This window comes from Melanerpes formicivorus, unplaced genomic scaffold (genome assembly GCF_026170545.1).
Source record: "Melanerpes formicivorus ecotype bairdi unplaced genomic scaffold, bMelFor1.0.p_v2 SCAF_4, whole genome shotgun sequence".
Classification (NCBI taxonomy): Eukaryota; Metazoa; Chordata; class Aves; order Piciformes; family Picidae; genus Melanerpes; species Melanerpes formicivorus.
This window is the reverse complement of record NW_027142356.1, coordinates 39378195-39398250: the sequence shown is the minus strand read 5'-3', so window position 1 is coordinate 39398250 and position 20056 is coordinate 39378195. Positions and strand designations below refer to the sequence as shown.

At 54.6% G+C, this 20056-nt stretch overlaps 1 protein-coding gene across 2 annotated transcripts in view; it reads left to right on the top strand.

Annotated features, from left to right (window-relative positions):
• Positions 1-20056, top strand: part of DLC1 (DLC1 Rho GTPase activating protein) — a 170557-nt gene that overhangs the window by 69188 nt on the left and 81313 nt on the right. The window contains exon 1 of one of the 2 annotated variants that reach the window (XM_068137746.1): positions 7341-7588. The exons of the other annotated variant lie outside the window; for it this stretch is intronic. Within the exon in view, the coding sequence (XP_067993847.1) occupies positions 7474-7588 (115 nt within the window). The 5' untranslated portion in view covers positions 7341-7473. Of the gene's footprint in view, positions 1-7340; positions 7589-20056 lie in introns of those variants that run through there. 2 annotated transcript variants of the gene reach the window in all.

Below are 20056 nucleotides of genomic sequence, written 5' to 3'. Positions count from 1 at the left end.
GCCCAGGGAGGCTGTGGCTGCCTCCTGCCTGGGGGTGCTGAAGGCCAGGCTGGATGAGGCCCTGAGCAGCTGAGTGTAGCTGAGAGGTGTCCCTGGGCATGGTGTGGAGGTTGGAGGAGCTGAGCTCTGAGCTCCCTTCCAGCCTGAGCCAGTCTGTGATTCTATGTGCTTCCTGCTCATTTGGTGCCATGGTTGAGTTGATTAGGAGGTGTTGGACGATGGGTTGGACATGATGATCTTGGAGGTCTCTTCCAACCTGGTCTGGTCTATTCTATTCTATTTTTCATAGTAAAGCTTGCTATTTTGAGTGCTCTGTGTTGAATACAGCCTGTGCTGAGCAGCCAGCTGATGAATGCTCTTTGCTGGTGACATTTGCACAGGTTTTTTCCTTGACTTTTGTACTCACATGTCTGGTTTTGTACCCACATGAACTCCACAGATTACTTTAGTCTGGGAGGTAAAGCCCACACAAAGCCCAACACTCTCCCCACCAGCAGGACAGTGCTTTGGATCCTTCACCACCTTAACCACTTCCACTCTTGGGTGTGCCCAGGCTCTAGATGCTTGTGGGCTGCTCATGCCTCTCCCTTGCAGTATTAGCTGTTATTTGGCTAGGCAGACCTTGCTTTAATCTTCCCTCATATATCAAACTCTGCAGCCCCTTAATCATTTATGCTGCTGTCATCTGAATTCCTTCAAGAGTTGTTGACAGCTTGGTGGTACCTGAGAGGCTTTGCCCAGGAAGGGATTCATTTGTGCTAGATGGAGTGTATCTGCTTGGCCTTGATGGAAACACTGAGGATGTAAACAGCAGCAGCAGTTGCTGTTCTGGTCCACAGGTGAGGAAGACAGTGTTATGACTAAAACATCAGCACTAGCTGAAGATGAAATGCCACAGATTCTGCTGTGCTGCTCACTCAGACACTTGAAAGATCCTTCCACCCTCACTGCAGTGCTAACAAATGCACATTGAAGGCAATGCTTTAACCTATCAGGCTCACATGTGAGCTGCTGCTGCTGCTTTGTTTGCTTCCTCAGCTTCTCAGGGCAGTATTTTGTTCCCTTTTTCCAGTCACCACCTCTCAATTAGACTCAGCTGCTCAAGGTCTCATCCAGCCTGGCCTTGCATGCCCTCCTAAAATAATCTGGAAAACCTTGCCAGACTGTGGCTGGTCTCAGGCCCTGAAAGTTCAGCTTAGCAGTGCTGTCTCTAACCAGCCCTTTAGTCCCAAAAGCAGCTGGTCCAAGCTCACTGTTCTTCCCTAGCCAGCCCTCAATAGCAGAGCAGTAACCTTGACTCTGAGTGAAGATTTTCCATGGCAGATGTGCCCTGTCTCGAATCAGATGCCAAGAGGAGCAGGAGAGTGCAAGCAGAAGCAGTTTGGGCTGATTAGCTGTGAAGTAAATTGAGTGCAGAGATGAAGAAACCCAATTCCTAGAATAGCAACCCAGTGTGCCTCATTAAAACCTCATCTAGGAGTGTAGCCAGCTTCAGGGAGCAAGTATGAAGCATTAAGCTCTAATGATGATCACTTCAGCTGGAGTGTTGGGCTTCCTCTGTAGGTGCTGGAGCTATGCTGTGTCCGTCCATCAGTCTCAAAGGCTTCAGTATGGACACCAGAGTGTGGCATTCAGTCGATGGGATGCTGCTTCAGTCTTCAGGGGAACTGTTTGACACTCCCTGCAAAGCCTTAGCTTGCAGCTGTGATACATTAAGCTTACAGAAGGTGAAGTGGAACATGAGGTTCTCTATCTGCCAAAGAACAGGAGGCATCAGAACTTGCCTCAGCTGGTGACCAGGAACCCCAGCAGGAAGGCATCCCACAAACCAGCATTCAACACCTAGAGGAGTACCACAGGGCTTTGTTTGAAAACCCATGGCAGAGACCCTGCCATGTGAAGCCCTGAGCAGGAGGAAGTCAGGCAGTGTTAGAGACAACCCCCCAGTCCAGCTTTGCAGATAAACACTTGCACACAAGTGGGGCAAGGAGAAGTCAGCACTCACAGACTGCCCAGCGGAGCTCTGAGGAGCGAGACCTCGGAAGCTGCTGGGGGTCTGCTACAAAACCTTCCCAAAAGCTCAGGTCCAGTCTGGATCATGCCCACCCCCTGCTCCCCATGAAATCCCACTTCTGTTTGGCACTGAGGCCAAAGCCCAGCAGTTCAGGGAGGGTCACATCCTGCTTGTCTTCCCCATGACAAACAAACCCTCTGCGGAGATCGTGTTGCGCAGGGCTGCCATGGCAGCAGCAGGGAGGAGCAGGGAGGAGGACAGCTCAGCCTCTTGACATCACTTAATAAAACACACGTTACACAGGGCAGCACTAATGAAAACAACTTACAGGAGCCCCCTAAACCTCACTAAATCTTCTCAGGAATGAGCTTTTCCCATCTTACCCTGCAAGTGCCTGGGTCTTGGTCTTTGGTTTAAAGTTGCTGGCTGCTCTTTGATCTCTCTGATCGCTCTGCCTTCGGAATTGTCTCCCTGCTTACCTTCATCCTGCCCACTGCCCTGTACACAGCCACCAGCCAGCCACCCCTGCAGTATTTTAGACTCATTTAATCATGCTCTACCAGCACATCTAGTCACAGTCAGTGCTCAGGTTGGTCGCTGCAGAGGAACTCAGTGTTCCTCCAGCATCATCTTAGCTTTGTACGAGTGGCGTCTAAAGAGGAAGACTTTAATCCAAGCAAGTCACCATCTTAGTAGGGCTGGGTAATGATGAACAGGAGAGAGGGGGAGAGAGGGGAAGAGAGGGTGGGAGAGAGAATGGAAAGAGAGGACAAGGAAGGAAAATAGCCAATTAGGAGGGGAAATAATGTTGTAGGGAGAGCCTTTGACTCGGGAGTGCTAGCAGGGAGCTGTGTGTTTGGAAACAGCTCTTGGGCTCTTTGGCTTCCTTTTTGTTGTGGGACCTGTAGGTTTTGTGCCCTTGTGATTTCACACACAGCCACACCAGCATTCCCCTTCATGCCCTCTAGCCTTACCCTATGAGATGCCAGTCAGCCTGCCCTAACCCCCCCGGTGGGACCACTCATGCAGTCAAGGGGCAGGATGCCCTCTCTGGCCCTGCTGCCCCCACTGCACTCCTCTGGCTGCAGCCTAGGATGCGGTTTGCTCTCAGGGAAGCACATCTTCCCTCTTGTCCAGCTCTTGCTTGCTGGTTTGTGTTTGTGGCTGTGCTTAGCAATGTGTTTTGCTTGGCTGGCTGATTATTCTTGGAGCACACAGTGATAGTGAGGCAGCAGCTCAGAAGCAGCCAGATAAGCTGAGGCTTTGAAGTGCAGAGGACTCCAATGAGGCCGTGGGGCTGTTTGCAAAGCAGGGCCACAATCACACCCTGCAACTTGCTAAATACTGGCAGTGTGTGTTTAGGATCGTAGGGGAGTTGAAACTTATCAATGTATGATAGAAGGCTACTGTGCTGACTGTACACAAACCCACCAGCATGCATCCCTCACACAGCCAGGGGCTGTTCAGGTAGGTGCTCTGACAGGAGCTCCTCAGGGCTTCCCAGGGAGAGCTCTGCAGTGCTCAGACAGTGCAAAGCTCAGAAAAGCAGCGGCAGTCATTGTGCTCTGCGCCAGGGACTGCTGCTGGGGAAGGTGGAGTCTGCACACAGGATGAGAGGAAATGGCCTCAGGTGAGGGGAGGCCAGCAGGGGAGGTTTAGGTCCCGTGCTATGTGCCCAGCAGGCATTTTCAGTCAGACCTGCAACTTTGATTGCAAATCATTACTGAGTTTTGTGGTACTTTTGGAGAGCTGTGGCATGCCCCTTCTGCCCCTGTAACAAGGGGAGAGATGGCTGCATGCATCAGATCAGGCAGGAAGCAGAGAGCACCCAGCCAAGGTGGCCTGCACTGCCATACCTCTTGTCACAGCAAAGCTGCAGCTGGCAGCATGCTGATGAAGTGCTGTGCCTCTGGCTGGCACACAGGGGCCACAATCCCATGGAGGAGCCAGGGCTAAAGATAAGAGCTTGCACATCTGTGAACACTCTGGAGGGAGGTTGCTGCATTCCAGCAAGCCTGAGGAGAGGGAGGCTTGCAGAGCTGTTCACTTCCTTAGGAGGTGGATGTTGCCAGAAGTGACAGCAAGAGCTCCATTCCCACCCACCCTGGTAAAGCATCTTGAATGCTCCCTTTGCAGGCTGAAGTAAGGACAGAAAAGAGCTGTGGCTGGCAAGCTTAGATCCTGCAGCTGGAACCACTGGGGAGTGGTCAGGCTGGGAGGAATCACCTTGTTCTGATAACAACCACCTTGTGAGTGATAATGATCATATCCTGCCTTCTGCCCTGGGCTGCTTGAAACCAGTGTGTTTAGGAATGATGAGCAGCACTTCACAGGCAGAAGATTGGAGAGGGACAGCTTTGCCTGTACTAACAAGGCACTTCCTAAACTCTTTCTGGAGAGGAAAGTGGGAGAAGGCAGTGGCTGCAGCCCAGAGGTGGCCAGGCCTGGGTAACAGGGGGGACAGTGTCCTGGGAGCAGTGGTGGCAGGGCTGAGCTGGGCTGGCAGGAGCACTGGGAGGCAGGGGCTCAGTTCCAGGCTAGCTGGGCAGGCAGGTAGGGATCTGGCCCCTCTAAATATTTGCTTCTGGAATTCCCCAGAGTCTCTTCCCTGGGCATGCATGCTGCTCTGCACGTGTGCATGGCTGCCTCTCTCCTCAGGGCATGCTGTCACCTTCATGCCGACAGCAGCTGCTGCATTCCCCTCCTGGCAGCAGCAGACCCTCTCCTTTGCATTCCTGGCAGCATACCTTCGGTCCAGCACACCTCTCTGACCCATCCACTTCACCTTTGCAGCATAAGAATTCCTTTGAGTGCTGTGTTTTGGCTTCCCCTCTGCCATTGAGCAGAAACTACTGAATGAAGTCATTTCACTTCAAGATAGCTGAGTGCTGACTGCACCTGGCTGCCGTCACTGTGTGACTCAGGTGCAAAGCCTGTGCCTACTGGTGGTCAGCCTTCAGTTTCCAGACAGAGGAAGTCAAGAGCTGGGGCTGCACCATGAATGTTTGCCTAGATACTGACTGGAGAGCAGGGCTTTGCTTCTCTCTGCCAGCACTGTGCTGTGTCCCCTGTGCAGAGCAAACTGAGCTGTCGATGCAGCACCTGGCAGGCTGCCTTGGACCTTTCCCAGCTAGAGGAAGACTCTTGCTTGCAGGAGACTTTTCAGCTCATTTTCAAATACAGCACCAAAATATTTTGCCATTTCCTTTGGAATTTTGGGGGGTTTTGGGTTGTTTTTTCTTTGCCAGTCCATAGATATCACTGTTCAAGCCTTTCTCCTTCAAAGCCTCTCCCAGTGCCACAGTTCAACTCTCTGGTTCAACACCTTTCCCCATGAGTTAATCTAATACATTGGTTGACCAACGTCAGAGGTTCAGCAGCTGAGGTCTGTACAGATGTGCTTGACACCAGTGGCATCCTCTCCCAGTTCAGGCTGGGAGCATGAGTTTGACAACTCAGAGAATCCTAGAACAGCTCAGGCTGGAAGGGAGCTCAGACCTCCTCTCCTCCAACTTCCACACCGTGCCCAGGGACACCTCTCAGCTACACTCAGCTGCTCAAGGCCTCATCCAGCCTGGCCTTCAGCATCCCCAGGCAGCTCTGAGGTCCCCCTAGAGCCTTCTCCTCTCCAGGCTGCACAGCTCCCTCAGCCCATCCCCACAGCAACTGCACAGGGTACCATTTGCTTTGCTGTGCCACTCCAGTCCTTCAGGCCCTGCTGCTGGTGATGTTGACACAGCCACTGGTAGCTAAACATCTGCTGAAACTGCTTTCTGCTTCTCTGCCTTCTGCTCTCCTCCAGCAGTGGTACTTAGCTGAAACAGGGAAGTCTAAACAGGCAGCTCCAGCTTCAGACACTGCTCACTGAACCCTCTTCAGAAGCCAGCCAGAGCTCTTCTGAGCTGGTCGCTGCTGGGAGCAGCAGCAGATGTCCCTGGGACAGGGGGTGTGTGTCTCAGAGTGGACAGAGGCATTCTGGTCAGCACATCAGCATTTGCCATTGTCACTTGCCCTACAAGGAAGTGTTGCCCTTGCTGCTGTGGGGTTTGTTCACAGATCTGTTTGCAGATGCTCTCCACAGCCAAAAGCCAGAGGCATCAGACAGCCAAAGAGCCAATCCTCCCCTCAGCTCCAGCAGGGCAAATGCCAACCATTCCTTGGCATTACTGGAATGAAATCGTGATTTGTCTAGAAGGAAATGAGGAGTGGTGAAAAGGAGCTGAGAAGGCATGGGGGGGCTGGAGGGGGTGGGCAATAGCTGCAACAGATCAGGAAAGTGTGAAATTAATTCTCTGGTAAAAAGGGACACTCAAAGCTGGGCTTGTTCTAAAGAAGGGATCCAAAGGGAATGCAAATCCCCAGGCTGAAACAGGGGCTGCTGTCATCTGATCAGTGCCTGCCAGCCCTGGCAGCAATCAGTCAGTCAGTTTCAGTGACCAGAAAGTGCTTCTCAGGACCATCCCGGGAGCTGTTAGCAGCTGGAGTTGCTGTTAGCAGCTGGAGTTGCTGTGCAAATGAAGGACTCCACCTTGTGTGAGCGTGGGGACACCTTCACTGCAGAGCTCTGCCTTTCCCTGATGACACAGGGGGCAGGTCTCTGGGCTGGGGTCTCTCACCCCTTCACACATTTCCATCCATAATATTAGGAGAGGAATGAAAGTCTCAGCTCCCTCTGCTCCTCCCTCAGGGAAGCCACAGGACACAGTAATCAATTAGAGAGGGCAAACCAAGCGAGGTCAAATGGCTTCACTTACTGTGGCTATTCATCTCAAACTCTTTACAGCTGGATCCTTATCTTTCCCTCCAGCAGAGCAGACAGGGCCCAGTTCCCCCCTCTTGCTTCTTTTTCCTGCCCACCTCCCCTCTTCTCCTTCCACTCTTCCGATTTCCATCCCTTCCTCGCTGCACTGCCATGAGGTATGGGCAGGGGGCTCAGGATCCTGTGCCACAGGCAGGGTGCCATGCAAGGAAAGCACGGTAGCCCCATGAAACACCCAAGCTGCAGAGACTTCAGCTCACTTGCTCTGCTTCCTACCTTTTTCCTCTCAAAAGATGAAAGATGACCTGGAATATCAGTTAAGCAGGGAAATATTATCCTAATAAATGAGCATGCAAGTATGTGGCTGGTAAGTGATTTGATTAAACAGGAAGCTAGGATCCTACAGCTATCCACAAATAAAGCCCCCCATCGGAATGACTGCATCGTTAGCTCATTTGTAAACTGTTCCAGATGTAAGGCTCTGGCAGCCCTCCAGGAGGCTGGCTGCAGGCTGAGCTCTCCTGCATCCGCAGTGAAACTGCAATGCCTGACTCTGCGAGGCACGGCTCCGCGGGGCCGGTGACAAATCACCTAAGGGAACAACCTGCCTGCCTCTGAAGAGCGGCTCAGAGCCATCTCCAGCAAGAGAATGCCCCCCTTCCCGGGCCCCCCGGGTCTGGGGGCGTGATCGAGCTGCACTATGCATCACCCACTGAAAGCCCCTCTGAGGAGGTCATTCAGTGACCACATCAGGGACTCCACTGCTAGAGCCTTGGATGTTATCTGGAAGAACACGAGAGACAGACGCCTGGCAGGTGAGAAGGACATTACTTAAGCATGCTCTGAGATGCCTAAGAGACCATAATCAATGACGGCGATTAGTGGATGTGATCTGCAGGGTGCCTCTAAGGACCTGCCCAGCCTTTCGCTTCCCTGCCGTGTCACCGTGGTGCTGTGCCGGGGCTGCGTGTGCTCCTCTGACTACATTAGAGAGCCGCCAGCTAAGAGAGCAGGAGGAGTGGGTCCGGTCTGCTGCTCGGTGCGGGCTGCTCAGGCTGCAGGGTGCCGAAGCTGTGAGCTCAGCCCTGCGCTGCAGCACGCTGCCCTCCCGGCCAGGGAGAGTGTCAGTGGGACTCGCTGGGCTGTGCAGGGAGCCGCCGCTGGTACTTCCTCTGGCAAGGACTGCAGGGCTCTGAGCTCCGAGCGAGTGCCAGGTACGCCAGCGCCAGGCTCCGGAGCTAGGAACTGCCCCCCAGCCACAGGCTTGCGCTGCAGATCCTGACTGTGACTCCTGAAAACCGTAACAGAGGGCTGGAGGAGAGGATAAGTTAGCTCACTTTGCATTCCTCCTCTGTTATGATCTGTCTGCTAGACTGACTGCTCTCCGTTCTCCCTGCTGTGGTTGCTCCTCCTGTTAGTGCAGTGTGAGAGGTTCCAGCGAGGGCAGCAGGGATGCTCCCTGGGAGTGCCCTGCCGGAGGCATCTGGGGCTGTTTGTCCTGCAGGGAGGGAAGGAGGGAGGAGAAATGTGGATAATGATTAGACCAAGGGCGAGAGGACCAAGAGGCAGCCCGGATGGCTCTCTAATGTAAGCTGAACTTTCACATCGTTCCCCTGCACTCGAGTTTTGGAGACAGCAGAGCAGCTAGATGCATGACAGCCACCCCTGATGGTGTGCTGCTTCCAACCCCCACTGCCCAATGGGGCACTGAGTCACCCTGCCCTGGGCAGACACACAGGGGGAAAAACTTGCTTTAAGCTAGAGGAACTTGTACAAACCTTGTTCTGCCCACTGTGGCTAGGCCAGCTCTGTGCCTGTTGCCACAGATGGGCAAAGGGCCTCAGCTGTGTCACTGTTTCACTGGAGCCTCGTGGGCACAGGGGATGGGGACATTACACCGACCAACGTGGCAGTGCTGTGAGAGTGCTGGTCACTGACCTCTGTTCCATGGCAAACTGAACCCAGAGGCAGCTTAGAAAACTGGACTGCAGCTTAAAGGCTGCAGGGCACGGAGCAGCAGTCCCAGCACAGGTCCTGATGTTTGGGACAGTGCTGAAGCTGCCCTGGAAGGAGCACTGAGAGGAAAGCAACTCCTAGTGAGAAGGCATGGACCCCACAGACCTCTATAAAAGGGAAGCTGGTGGGGCCAAGTCAGCTTTTGTTTCATCTGCTGGCTGCCTGGTCAGCTGGACACTTGTTTACCCTGGCACTCGCTCCCATTCCACCTGCCAGAGATGTTTGTGTGACCGCTGTGCACTCAGCTCAGCCTGGCATTTGCATCAGCAGGCTCCAAGTGCCTTTGGCCTGCGTCCATGGAGGACAACTTCCCCAAGTCTCTCCTGCAGAGCAGTTCTCCTCCCCGTGGCTGGGAGGCCGGCGTGCAGTGAGGCTGAAGGGATGGTCCTGATGGTGACCCACGTGTGGGTCATACCCCCGTGTATCAGCCTGTGGGGAGGCCTTGATAGCTGCTGGTATTTAACCTCCCCTATGACTGTCAAATAGGTGAGGGGGAGGCAGCTGCTGCCTCTGTTTCTTGAGACTGTGTCACGTTCCCAGAGCCCAGGGGCGGCCCTGAGCCCCCAGCCCCCCGGCTGCGCCGATGGCGGCCGCCACGTTCCGGTTCTGCTCGGCAGAGGGCCCAGAGCCCTCACAGCTTTGATCAATGCCAGGCTTAGATGCTCGAGGGCCCTTCAGAGCAGTGACAGCTCCGTTTCCAGGCTGTGCTTGTCAGCCCACAGGTGCATTTGGACTGCTGTCACCCAGAGAGCCAGGGAACAGCAGGCTGAGGGAAAACCAGCAGGTTAAAGCCCCAGTAGCTCCAGGATGGGACTGGGGTAGGCATCAGGCTGTCTGCCTGAAAACAGCTCATGGACAACAGGGATTCAGGAAGAGGAACCAACCAGCAACAGGCTGTGGTGGTGCTCTGTTTGCTCTCTGGACTATCAGCAGTTTAAACTGCTGACTGCTGAAGAAGGGTCAGGAAGGGTCAGGACACTGAAATAAGAAATCCATGCAGCACAGCAGTCCCTCTTGTCAGGACACACCCTCTGCAAAGCACAGGCCCTTGCCAAGGGAAGGGGGAAAGGGGAGAGCGGCATTCTGCAGGGAAAAGGCATCCAGAAAGCTCTTCCAACCTGCTCTGGTCTATTCTGTTGTGTCCTGCCTTGTAGAAACAAACCACCTGCTAGGCTGCACACAGGAACAGCAAACCAGGCTCCAGCAGCATCTGACCCACTCATCAGACAGGCAGCCCCAGCCAGCTCCCAGCTAGGGGAAATAGGCCTGAAAAGATCTTTTCCTTAGATCATGGAGGCTTGATGGCATCAAAGAAAGGCAGCATTAGTCTTGGACAAAAATCCCCACCACCAAACAAAGCCACAGAAGGCTTGAAAAGGCTACTGAAGTTGCATGGAACTAAGGGATGTAGCTAAAGGTGCTCTGAGTTTGAGCTGCCCTAGTAAATGTGTGCAGATGGAGAAGGGCTTCCCCTCCCATCACCTCTGCCTGCTGCCCTACCCTGGCCCTGGTGGAGCACAGCTGAGCAGCATCCTCACGTTGCTTTGGAGCCCCAGCACCAGAGCTGAGTTACTGACACGGTACAGAAACACCAGGGGGAACCTTCTCCCTGTGAGGGTGGCAGAGCCTGGAGCAGGCTGCCCAGGGAGGTTGTGGAGTCTCCTGCTCTGGAGCCTTTCCAACCCCACCTGGATGTGTTCTGTGTGCCCTGCCCTGGGTGCTCTGCTCTGGCAGGGGCTTGGACTGGATGCTCTCTGGAGGTCCCTTCCAGCCCCTGACATCCTGTGATTCATGGAATTGTAGAATCACAGAGTGCTCTGGGTTGGAAGGGACCTCCAGAGATCACCCAGTCCAACCCCCCTGCAGTCAGCAGGGACATCCCCAACTAGATCAGGTTGCCCAGGGCCTCTTTGAGCCTCACCTTGAGTATCTCCAGGGATGGGACCCCAACCACCTCCCTGGGCAACCTCTTCCAGTGTTCCAGCAGCCTCCTGGTGCAGAACTTGTTCCTCACATCCAATCTCAATCTGTTCTGCTCTGGTTTGAAGCCACTGCTCCTGCAGGCCTTTGCAAACAGCCTCTTTCCATCCTTCTTGTAGCTCCCTTCAGGTCCTGGCAGGCTGCTCTAGTTGTGCAGAAGCATGGCATGGATTTGGAGGAGCAGCAAGGTGCAGCCTGGCAGAGTCACAGGATGGTCAAACTGCTTTTGGTGTCCCCTGGGTGTCTTGTCTGTCCTGGCCTGCTCCAAGGCAACCTAGACATGTCCTTGTGGACAAGCCTGGTGATCATAACATCTGGAAAGCTAATCAATAAACAGCTCACTAGATAGAATGGAAGCCTTTCCAATTGCTGGGACATCAAAAAGGCCCAGCAGAGAGGTTGGTCTCTTCTCCCAGGTACCCAGAGACAGGGTGAGAGGAAATGGCTTTGAGTTGTGCCAGGGGAGGGTTAGGCTGGAGCTGAGGGAAAGCTTCTTCAGTGAGAGAGTGGTGAGGGGTTGGAGCAGGCTGCCCAGGGAGGTGGTGGAGTCCCCATCCCTGGAGCTGTTCAAGGGGCTGTAGATGTGGAGCTGCAGGATGTGGTTTAGTGGCCCTGGGGGTTGGGTTATGGCTGCACTGGGTTACCCTAAAGGTCTTCTCCAACTTTAATGATTCATGATTCCCTGCTTCCCTGCCTCCTCATGCACTGCAGCATCTGGGAGTATAAGACTTGCTCATTCTCCAATGATTTCCAGCTCCTGGTTATGCTTCTAGGCATATGCTCAGCTATTTACAGGGGTTGAGAGAGGAGTTTGCATCTCTGGGAAGACTTGCCAGCTGCAGGTTAGAGAGCTTTGCATTGCATGCTACCTGTCCCTGAAATTCATACTCCTGCAGGAGAGAAGTTGCTGCTTGAAGTGTTTGCTTTGTTCTGAGGATGGAGAGACACTCAGAGTGTGTGTGGGTGAGATAAGGGGTTAGAAAACAGATCTGCTGCAGACCCTGAGACCCCTTGCAATACAGCTTGGGAGCTGTCACTGCTTGGCTGTATCAGCATCTCTAGGGAATTCCTGCCCCTCCAGCTGGGGAGGGACAGCTTCCTGCGGCCCTGCTGCTCTGCTCAGGCTCTTACAGAGATGCTCCAAGTGGCCGGGAGGTGGAGAAGGAGGAGGCCTGGGTTTGGTGTGTGTTTGCAAACAGACTGCAGGGTGTCGTTGTAAACAGGCTGTAACTTACAGAGAGGAGAGGAGAGGAGTCAGCAGCATGGCCTGCCAGCAGCAGCTATTTGCATCACAGAGCAGGCAGAGCACCCTGCCTGCAGAGGAGAATCGAGGCTTTATTCTGCTCGGGGGGCGAAGGATGCAGCTTCCTCCCTCAGGAGCTCTCTTGTTATCCAAGGAATTGCTGCACAGGTTTGTAGTGCAAGAGCCTCTTGGGGAAAACATCAGCTTCATCCCTGTGATGCATCGTCCTTCCTCACTGAGAATGAGCACATCTCTATCACAGGCTCACAGGATGCTAGGGGTTGGAAGGGACCTCAGGAGATCATCCAGGCCAATCCCCTGCCAGAGCAGCACCATAGACTCCAGCACAGGTCACACAGGAACACATCCAGACAGGACTGGAAGGGCTCCAGAGAAGGAGACTCCACAACCTCTCTGGGCAGCCTGCTCCAGGGCTCTGGCACCCGCACAGGGAAGAAGTTCCTCCTCCTGCTGAGGTGGAACCTCCTGTGCTGGAGTTTATATCCACTGCTCCTTGTCCTATCCCAGGGTGCAGCTGAGCAGAGTCTGTCCCCTCCCTCTTGACCCTCAGCTATTGATAGACATTGATCAGATCCCTCTCAGCCTTCTCCTCTCCAGACTGCACAGCCCCAGGGCTCTCAGCCTCTCCTCCCCAGGCACTGCTGCAGTCCCTTCAGCATCCTTGCAGCCCTCCCTTGGGCTCTCTCCAGCAGATCCCTGTCCCTCCTGAGCTGGGGAGCCCAGAGCTGGATGCAATATTCCAGGTGAGGTCTCAGCAGGGCAGAGCAGAGGGGGAGGAGAAGCTCCCCGGCTCTGCTGGCCACACTCCTCTGAATGCAGCCCAGGACCCCATTGTCCCTCTTGGCCCCCAGGGCACATTGCTGTCCCATGCAGAACTTGCTGCCCAGCAGCACTCCCAGGTCCCTCTCCTTGGGGCTGCTCTCCAGCAGTTCCCCTCCCAGCCTGTGCTGCTGCAGGTTATTCTTCCTGCCCAGCTGCAGGACTCTGCTCTCATCCTTGTTGGACCTCATTGGGTTCCTCTCTGCCCAGCTCTCAGTCTGTCCAATCCAGCAGCACCCCTGGTGCTGTCTCCAGGATTTGAGGGATGTGTGGAAGAGGATCTCAGTCCCAGGGCACTTCAGCAAGCAGGATGTTTTCAAATAACTTAGTGTGGAGTTCCCAGGAAGCCAACAGGGTTTTCTGAGCATGGGCTCCCAAGCCCTGGGTGGCACTGGGTCAGCAGCACCGTGCCTCTGCTGAGAGTGCTTCCTGATGACAGGCAGCCAGGAGGCCTCCTCTCTCCCTGCTCTTTGAACATCCCTGTGCACTCTCCAGGAGCAGGGGCTCCTGACTCCCAGACCCAGCTCCCCAGCCTGTGTTCCTTCTGCACTCAGCAGATGTTTTGCACATCTGGTTGACCATTGCCTATCTGCAGCATTCCTGCACGCTGCTGCAAGTGCTGAGCTGCCCTGGGCCTGGTCTGGAAGGAGCCTCGCTCTCCAAATGCCTCAACTGCCCTGCTGGCAGCTGGACATGCTGCCTGACGTCAGGGCTGGAGGATGAGCTCCAGATGCTGTGACTCACTGATGTCTTCATTAACTTCTTAGCAGTTTTGTCTCTCTCTTGTTGACTAACTGCAGCTTCTTGACTCCAGCTCACGTGTGTGTTCCTGGGGAGCAGAGGGAGAGGAGCTGCAGAGGAGGGGGCAGCCAGGGGGAGGGAAGGAGTGCCTGGCCTGCATCCAAGAGAACTGCTCTCTCATTACAGTGTGCTCCTCAGGCCAGGCAGCCTCTGGGAAGGTCAGCTCCAGCTGACAGGCAGAGCTTTGCCAAGCTGCTCTTTTCAGTCCAGATGAGCTGTATGATTTGCTAATTGCCTGCTAATTTAGGAGTAAACATGCTAAGCTATAAAGACAACAGGGAAGAGGGACAGGAGATAATATTGATGGCAACCTCTTGAACTTTGCATTTGCAATTATTCCTGAGCCTCCCTGCCACACATAATATTGATGGCTGAGGGAATGCCACTGCTGCAGTCGACACAGGAGGCAGCCCAGCTCCCCTGCTGGCTCCACACTGGGCAATAGCTGAGCCCTTCTCTTAGGGAAGATGTTGGCAGTTACAGGAGCCCAGAATCTCCACCAGCCAGAGCCAGGCAGCTGGGCAGTGAGATGTTTTATGTGTTTGCTGATTTGACATCACAGAATTCCACAGCCAGGCATCTCAACCCTTTCTAAGGCTAATTCCTCCAGCTCTTTGCCACTGCACATGCTTGCTGGCAGCACAGCTCCCCTGGCCAGGCCATCCCACGAGGAGGCTGAAGTGGATTTCCAGAGACAGCCTGAGTTTCCATTTAGCATTTCATGCAGGCAGGCAGTGGAACCCCCCCAGCCCCAGAGCACACTGCCTGCTGGGCTGAGTCACCCACTGACCACTGCAGCACCCTCAGCACAGGGACACCAAGAAACTCCTGGTTTGAACAGAGCAGCATCTGTGCCACTGTCAGTGCTGAGGGGGAGCAGATGTGCTGCCAGAAGCCATCTGAATATATTCCTTGTGCAGCAAGGCAAAACACAGAGGTCTGACAGGCAAGCACAGGCAGAGAATTGGGCAGTTCTCTCAGCTTCCTCCTGCAGTGCCACGATGACCACTTTGCAGGGACCCAAGGGCTGGGTGGAGGAACAGGGAAGAGGAAGAATGTGCCAGATTCTGGCAGTGCAGGAAGTCCCTCAGTGCAGGAGAGGCTGCTCACTGCCACCAGCATTGCCAGACTGTGGGGAGATCAATTAGTTCAGTGTTGGAGCTGTGAATGTGTTTGTCTGAGGGTGCTCTGTGTGTCCAAAACTTGAGGGCATCCTGCAGGAAGGCTGCAGAGGGACTTCTCCTCAGGGTGTCTGCAGACAGGCCCAGGGGGAATGGTTTGGAGCTGAGGCAGAGCAGGGTTAGAGTGGAGCTGAGGAAGAAGTTGTTGAGCAGGAGGCTGCTGAGCCTCTGGCCCAGGCTGCCCAGGGAGGCTGTGGCTGCCTCCTGCCTGGGGGTGCTGAAGGCCAGGCTGGATGAGGCCTTGAGCAGCTGAGTGTCCTGGCAGGCAGCTCTGAGGTCCCCCCAGAGCCTTCTCCTCTCCAGGCTGCACAGCCCCAGCTCCCTCAGCCCATCCCCACAGCAACTGCACAATTGTGTTCCATGGCATTTAAGCTTCACTGGATCTCTGAAGGGTTTTGCTCTTCAGCTGGACAGATGCAGCCCATGAGCTCAGCTGGGAGGTTTTGTCAGTGTCCTGTAGCAGGCTGCTGGACTGGAAGCCATGAAGTCAGATTAGCTGGCATGGGGAGAGTTTTTCAGTGCAGAGAATTTGAACAGCTTGTGTCTTACCAGCAGCAAGGGATTGTGCAGGCCTGAGAGCAGCAGAGCAGGAATGCAGGCAGCAGAACAGGAGCCAGCTGAAGACAGGTACTCTGGTGAGGTCTGAGAGATGAGAAAAGGACAGGCCATGTCTCTCAGCCTTTCAGAGGTGTAGAATCATTCAGCAAGGCTGACCATTCCCACTCCTGCCTTGTGCCCTGGCACTCAGATGCCACTGCAGCATTAATGGGCAACCACAAACCCTAATTCCTTTCCCAGTACCCCACTGCCTGCATTCCTGTTTTGTCCTGTCACCAGCTCAGATCTGTGTGTAAGCAGGGAGGTAACAACAAGGGAGGTTACAGCCACCTCATCTCTCAGTTTTGTTTTCCCCAGGCTGGAAAAGAAAGCCAAGGTGGCTGCCAAGGCACCTGGCTTGGTGCTTCCATGTGCCCCCATTCCTCCCCCATGCTTCCATTAGTAGTAGCAGCAATGCCTCTTCTGCTCCTGGGACATCTTACAGTGTAGTGTCACTGGGGTTAGCATCCTCAGACAGCACATCTGAAAGCTGAAACCAGCAGTTTCTGATCCCTGAGCCCACCACTGCTTTTAATAAGGCCTGCTGAAGCTGTGGGGCATTAAAGGTCATTGCAGCTCTGTGTATATTTGAGCTCTGTGGCAAAGTGAGCTTGCCATGGTGGCCTGCTGGGGAAGGGGCAGCACATGTGGTTCCATTTCTCTGGAGCTACCACAGCACGATGTAATTTCAAACATGAGGTTTCAGTATCCACCACCTGGGGGAAACCTCCGCAGGGATTTAACTCTTCTCTGCCCCTTCCTTCGAGACCACGGCCTCCAGCTCTTGCTTTGTCTCCGCTGCCTCCTTCCCCTCCCTGCCATCCCCCCAGCTCCCCAGCAGGGGCCAGCTCGCAGCATTAGCTGCCAGGCTGCTGCAGACCAGGACAGAGCACAGCCAGGAGCCCTGCCAGGCCTGCAGCAGGTGCTGGGCACTCGCAAATGCCTCTCCCTGCACAGCCATGGTGCTGGGGGGGAGGGGTGCCCGAGGGCAGAGGGTCACAGCAACCAGGAACACAGCCCGGGGTCTAGCTTGGATTTGTTTGACTCAGATGTTCTGCACTGTGTGATGTGCTGCAAGGAAGGGATCAGAGTTAGAGCAGGAGCAAAATGTATCTCAAAACAAGAGAAGGAAGGAAGGAATGTACTTCCATGGAGTGGCAGCCCCATGGATTTGCAGGGCAATCAAGAACTCTTTGCTGCATCAGGCACCCCCTTGGCACTTGTGAGCTGCACTGCAATGTTACCCAAGCTGTAGCACACAGAAATGTCCCTGCAGCTACACAGCTGGAGCTGTGCCTGTTAAGCAGGCAGGTTTATTGTTGTCCATGGGGCAGCAATCTGCCCTGGTGGCCAAGAGAGCCAATGGGATCCTGGGGTGCAGCAAGAAAAGTGTGGCCAGCAGGGCTGGGGAGGTTCTGCTCCCCCTCTGCTCTGCCCTGCTGAGACCACAGCTGCAATCCTGTGCCCAGCTCTGGGCTCCCCAGCTCAAGAGAGACAGAGACCTGCTGGAGAGAGGCCAAGGGAGAGCCAGGAGGATGCTTAGGGGACTTGAGCATCTCCCCTGGGAAGAGAGACTGAGAGCCCTGGGGCTGTTGAGTCTGGAGAGGAGAAGGCTGAGAGGGATCTGATCAATGTCTATCAATAGCTGAGGGCTGGGGGGCAAGTGGAGGGGGGTAAGCTCTTTTGGGTGGTGTGCACTAATAAGACAAGGTTTCAGCTCAACAAGAGGAGAAACTTCTTTAGAGTGAGGGTGGCAGAGCCTGGAGCAGGCTGCCCAGAGAGGTTGTGGAGTCTCCTTCTCTGGAGCCTTTCCAACCCCCCCGGATGCATTCCTGAGCAGACTGCCCTGGGTGATGCTGCTCTGGCAGGGGTTGGACTGGATGCTCTCTGGAGGCTCCTTCCAACCTCTCATGCACTGTGAGACTGTGATATGTTAAGGGAGGAGAAGGGAAGTTGGAGAGACTCAAAGTGAGATGCCAAAGAAGACAAGACACTAGCACAGAAAGGATGCAGCACTGACATTCACTGGAGGTGAGGGAGAGGAGCTCCTTAGTCACTGCCTTCTATAAAGGCCTGTGAAGCAGCAGTAAAAAAGAGGCTCCAAACCATGCAGCTCTTTCAGCAGCAGCTGCCCAACTGGACACACTGCATGGGAGGTGGAGTCTGTTTTACCTCTCTTTGGGAAGGCTGTTCACAAACCCTCAGCTGCCAGGGCAAATAGCACTGCTGAGACAATGACCCTTCAAGCTCTGCAAGGCCCTTCCAAACTCCAAAGGAGAAGGCCCTGGGCACTCTGTCTTCAAGGGAGCATTTGTGTGTAGGGCAGGAGTGCCATGCCCCTGTGGCACTCGGAGTGGTCAGTATAGGCCTGGTGTAGTCATGTACCTGTGTGACCTGAGTGCATGTGCTGTGCTGCTGAGCGTGATGGGAGTGAACAGGACCCCCTTGGTTTGTGCAGCTAATCCTCATCACTTTCTCCAGCTCTGCTTTGTTAAAGCATTCCCCAGTGTGCTACAAACCACTTTTGCTCTGGCAGACCTCAGCTCTCTGCAGGAGTAAGAGTGGTCTCATTCTGCAGAATGATTTCTCTCTTCTCCCTCCTGAGTTCCTTGCTCACAGCTGAGCTGCTCTGAAACTGCACTGCCTCTGTCCTCACCTTTCACACTCCCCAGACGTCCTCAGGCAGGCAGACCAACTGCTTACACAGACACCCCACTCCTGGCCAGCAGTGGCCTGAGTGCTCCATAGCTCTGCATGTACAAGGTATCAAAGTGGCTTCTTGCAAGCACTGCACTTCCCCCCTGCTCTGAGCACATGACATCAGTGACCCCTTCCTTAATGGCAGCAACTGTCCTGTGTGAGCCAGCAGCAGCAGCCAGCAGATCAAAGGTGCCCCACACCCTTCAGCAGTGCCTGCACATCTGCTTTTCTTACAGCCAGAGTGTGCCCTAAGCCTGCTGGCTGACCACAGCAGAGCTTTGTTGCTGCTGTTCTGATGTGTGCTGACTCCAGTTCTCAACCCAGCTTCTCCCAAAAGCAGGGAAGCATTTTCTCATGAAGCTCTGGGGTGAGAGCAGCTGTGCCTCAGTCCAGCTAGGGTGGGGAGCTGAGATGCTCTGCAGCTGGCTGTAGCAGGAGGGAAAGGGAAAGGCCAGACAGCACTGCTGCTGGAGCTAACCTTGTGCAGCACAGCAGCCAGCTCAGGCCTGGGTCTGCTCTCCCATCAGTGGGGAATCCTCTGAACAAGAGAGACAGCAATTGTCATTTGTGGGGCTTAAGCAGCCCCAAATGAAGTCTCCACTTCATGAGGTCCTACTCAGCTGGGACCAGGTTTGAAGAGCTGAGTCTCACTTGGCCAAAATCTCACTGAGGTTCTCTCTTTTTGAATCTGAGAAAAGGAGCTTAGGAGGAGGCTTCTCTCAGGGCATGTGGTGGTAGGACAGGGGCCAGGGGCTTGCAAGCAGAGCAGAGTAGGTTGTGATTAGAGCAGGAAGCTCTTCACTGTGAGGGGGGTGAGACACTGGAATGGGTTGCTCAGACCTGCTGTGGACACTTCTGCCCTGCAAGTCTGTCAGACCAGGCTGGATCAGGCTCTGGGCAGCCTGGTCTGGTCAGGGGTGTCCCTGCCCATGGCAGGGGGCTGGAACTAGATGATCTGTAAGGTCCCTTCCAAGCCCTGCTCTGAATCTATGAACTGCTGACATGTTTTCCCAGCAGAGAGCTCTGGCAGAAATCTTTCTCCCCTCACAGCACCACATGAGAGCACTGCCCACCCTCCACCATGCCTGCTCTGATGTCTCCCAGCTATGCTTCCAGAGAAGCTTGTGCAGCAGAGCACTGTGGAAGGTTACTCATGTTTCATAGGCACAGACTGGCATGCAGGAGTGCAGTGGTCATTGGCAATGCTCTGGAAAGTACTTTGTGAACAAGTACCTGAGCACTGAACGTGGCCACAGGCATGAGGCTGAGCAGCAGCCTGCTGCAACAGCTGGCCCAGGGAGGTGGCTGGGGCCCCATCCCTGGAGATACTCAAGGTGAGGCTGGAGAGGGCTCTGGGCAGCCTGATCTAGCTGGGGATGGCCCTGCTGAGTGCAGGGAGGTTGGACTGGGTGAGCTTTGGAGGTCCCTTCCAAGCCAGAGCATTCTGTGAGAGCTGTGATGAACAGCAAGTGCAGTGCAGAGTGCCCAAACCTCGGAGCCCAGCCCAGCAGTGCTCTTAGCAGCACTTAGTCTGAGAGGACAGGAGCAGCAGTCCTGTGACTGCTGCCTTCTCCTCCATCTGGCCTGCAAAGCTGGAAGCTGATCCAGTGGAGTGGAAGTGCCCTGTGTCTTGGCACATGTGTGATTACAGACAGTGCTCAGGGCCTGGTGGGGACAGGACCCACTGCCCCTCTGAGTGCAGCTGGCTCCTTCCACCTGCTGTAGCAGAGAGGTGGTGGTGAGGGACTGAAAGCTCCTTGCTGAGGGCTGCTCCACAGCTGCCTGCTCAGGCTTTGCTGTGGGTGTGTTTTGGAGTGACTGCAGCACTCACCAGAGAAAAAGACTGCCATTGACTTGGGAGAATGAAGGAGAGGTCTGAGCAAGCTGAGCTCAATAAATCTTCCATGCACAATAGGTCAAGAAAG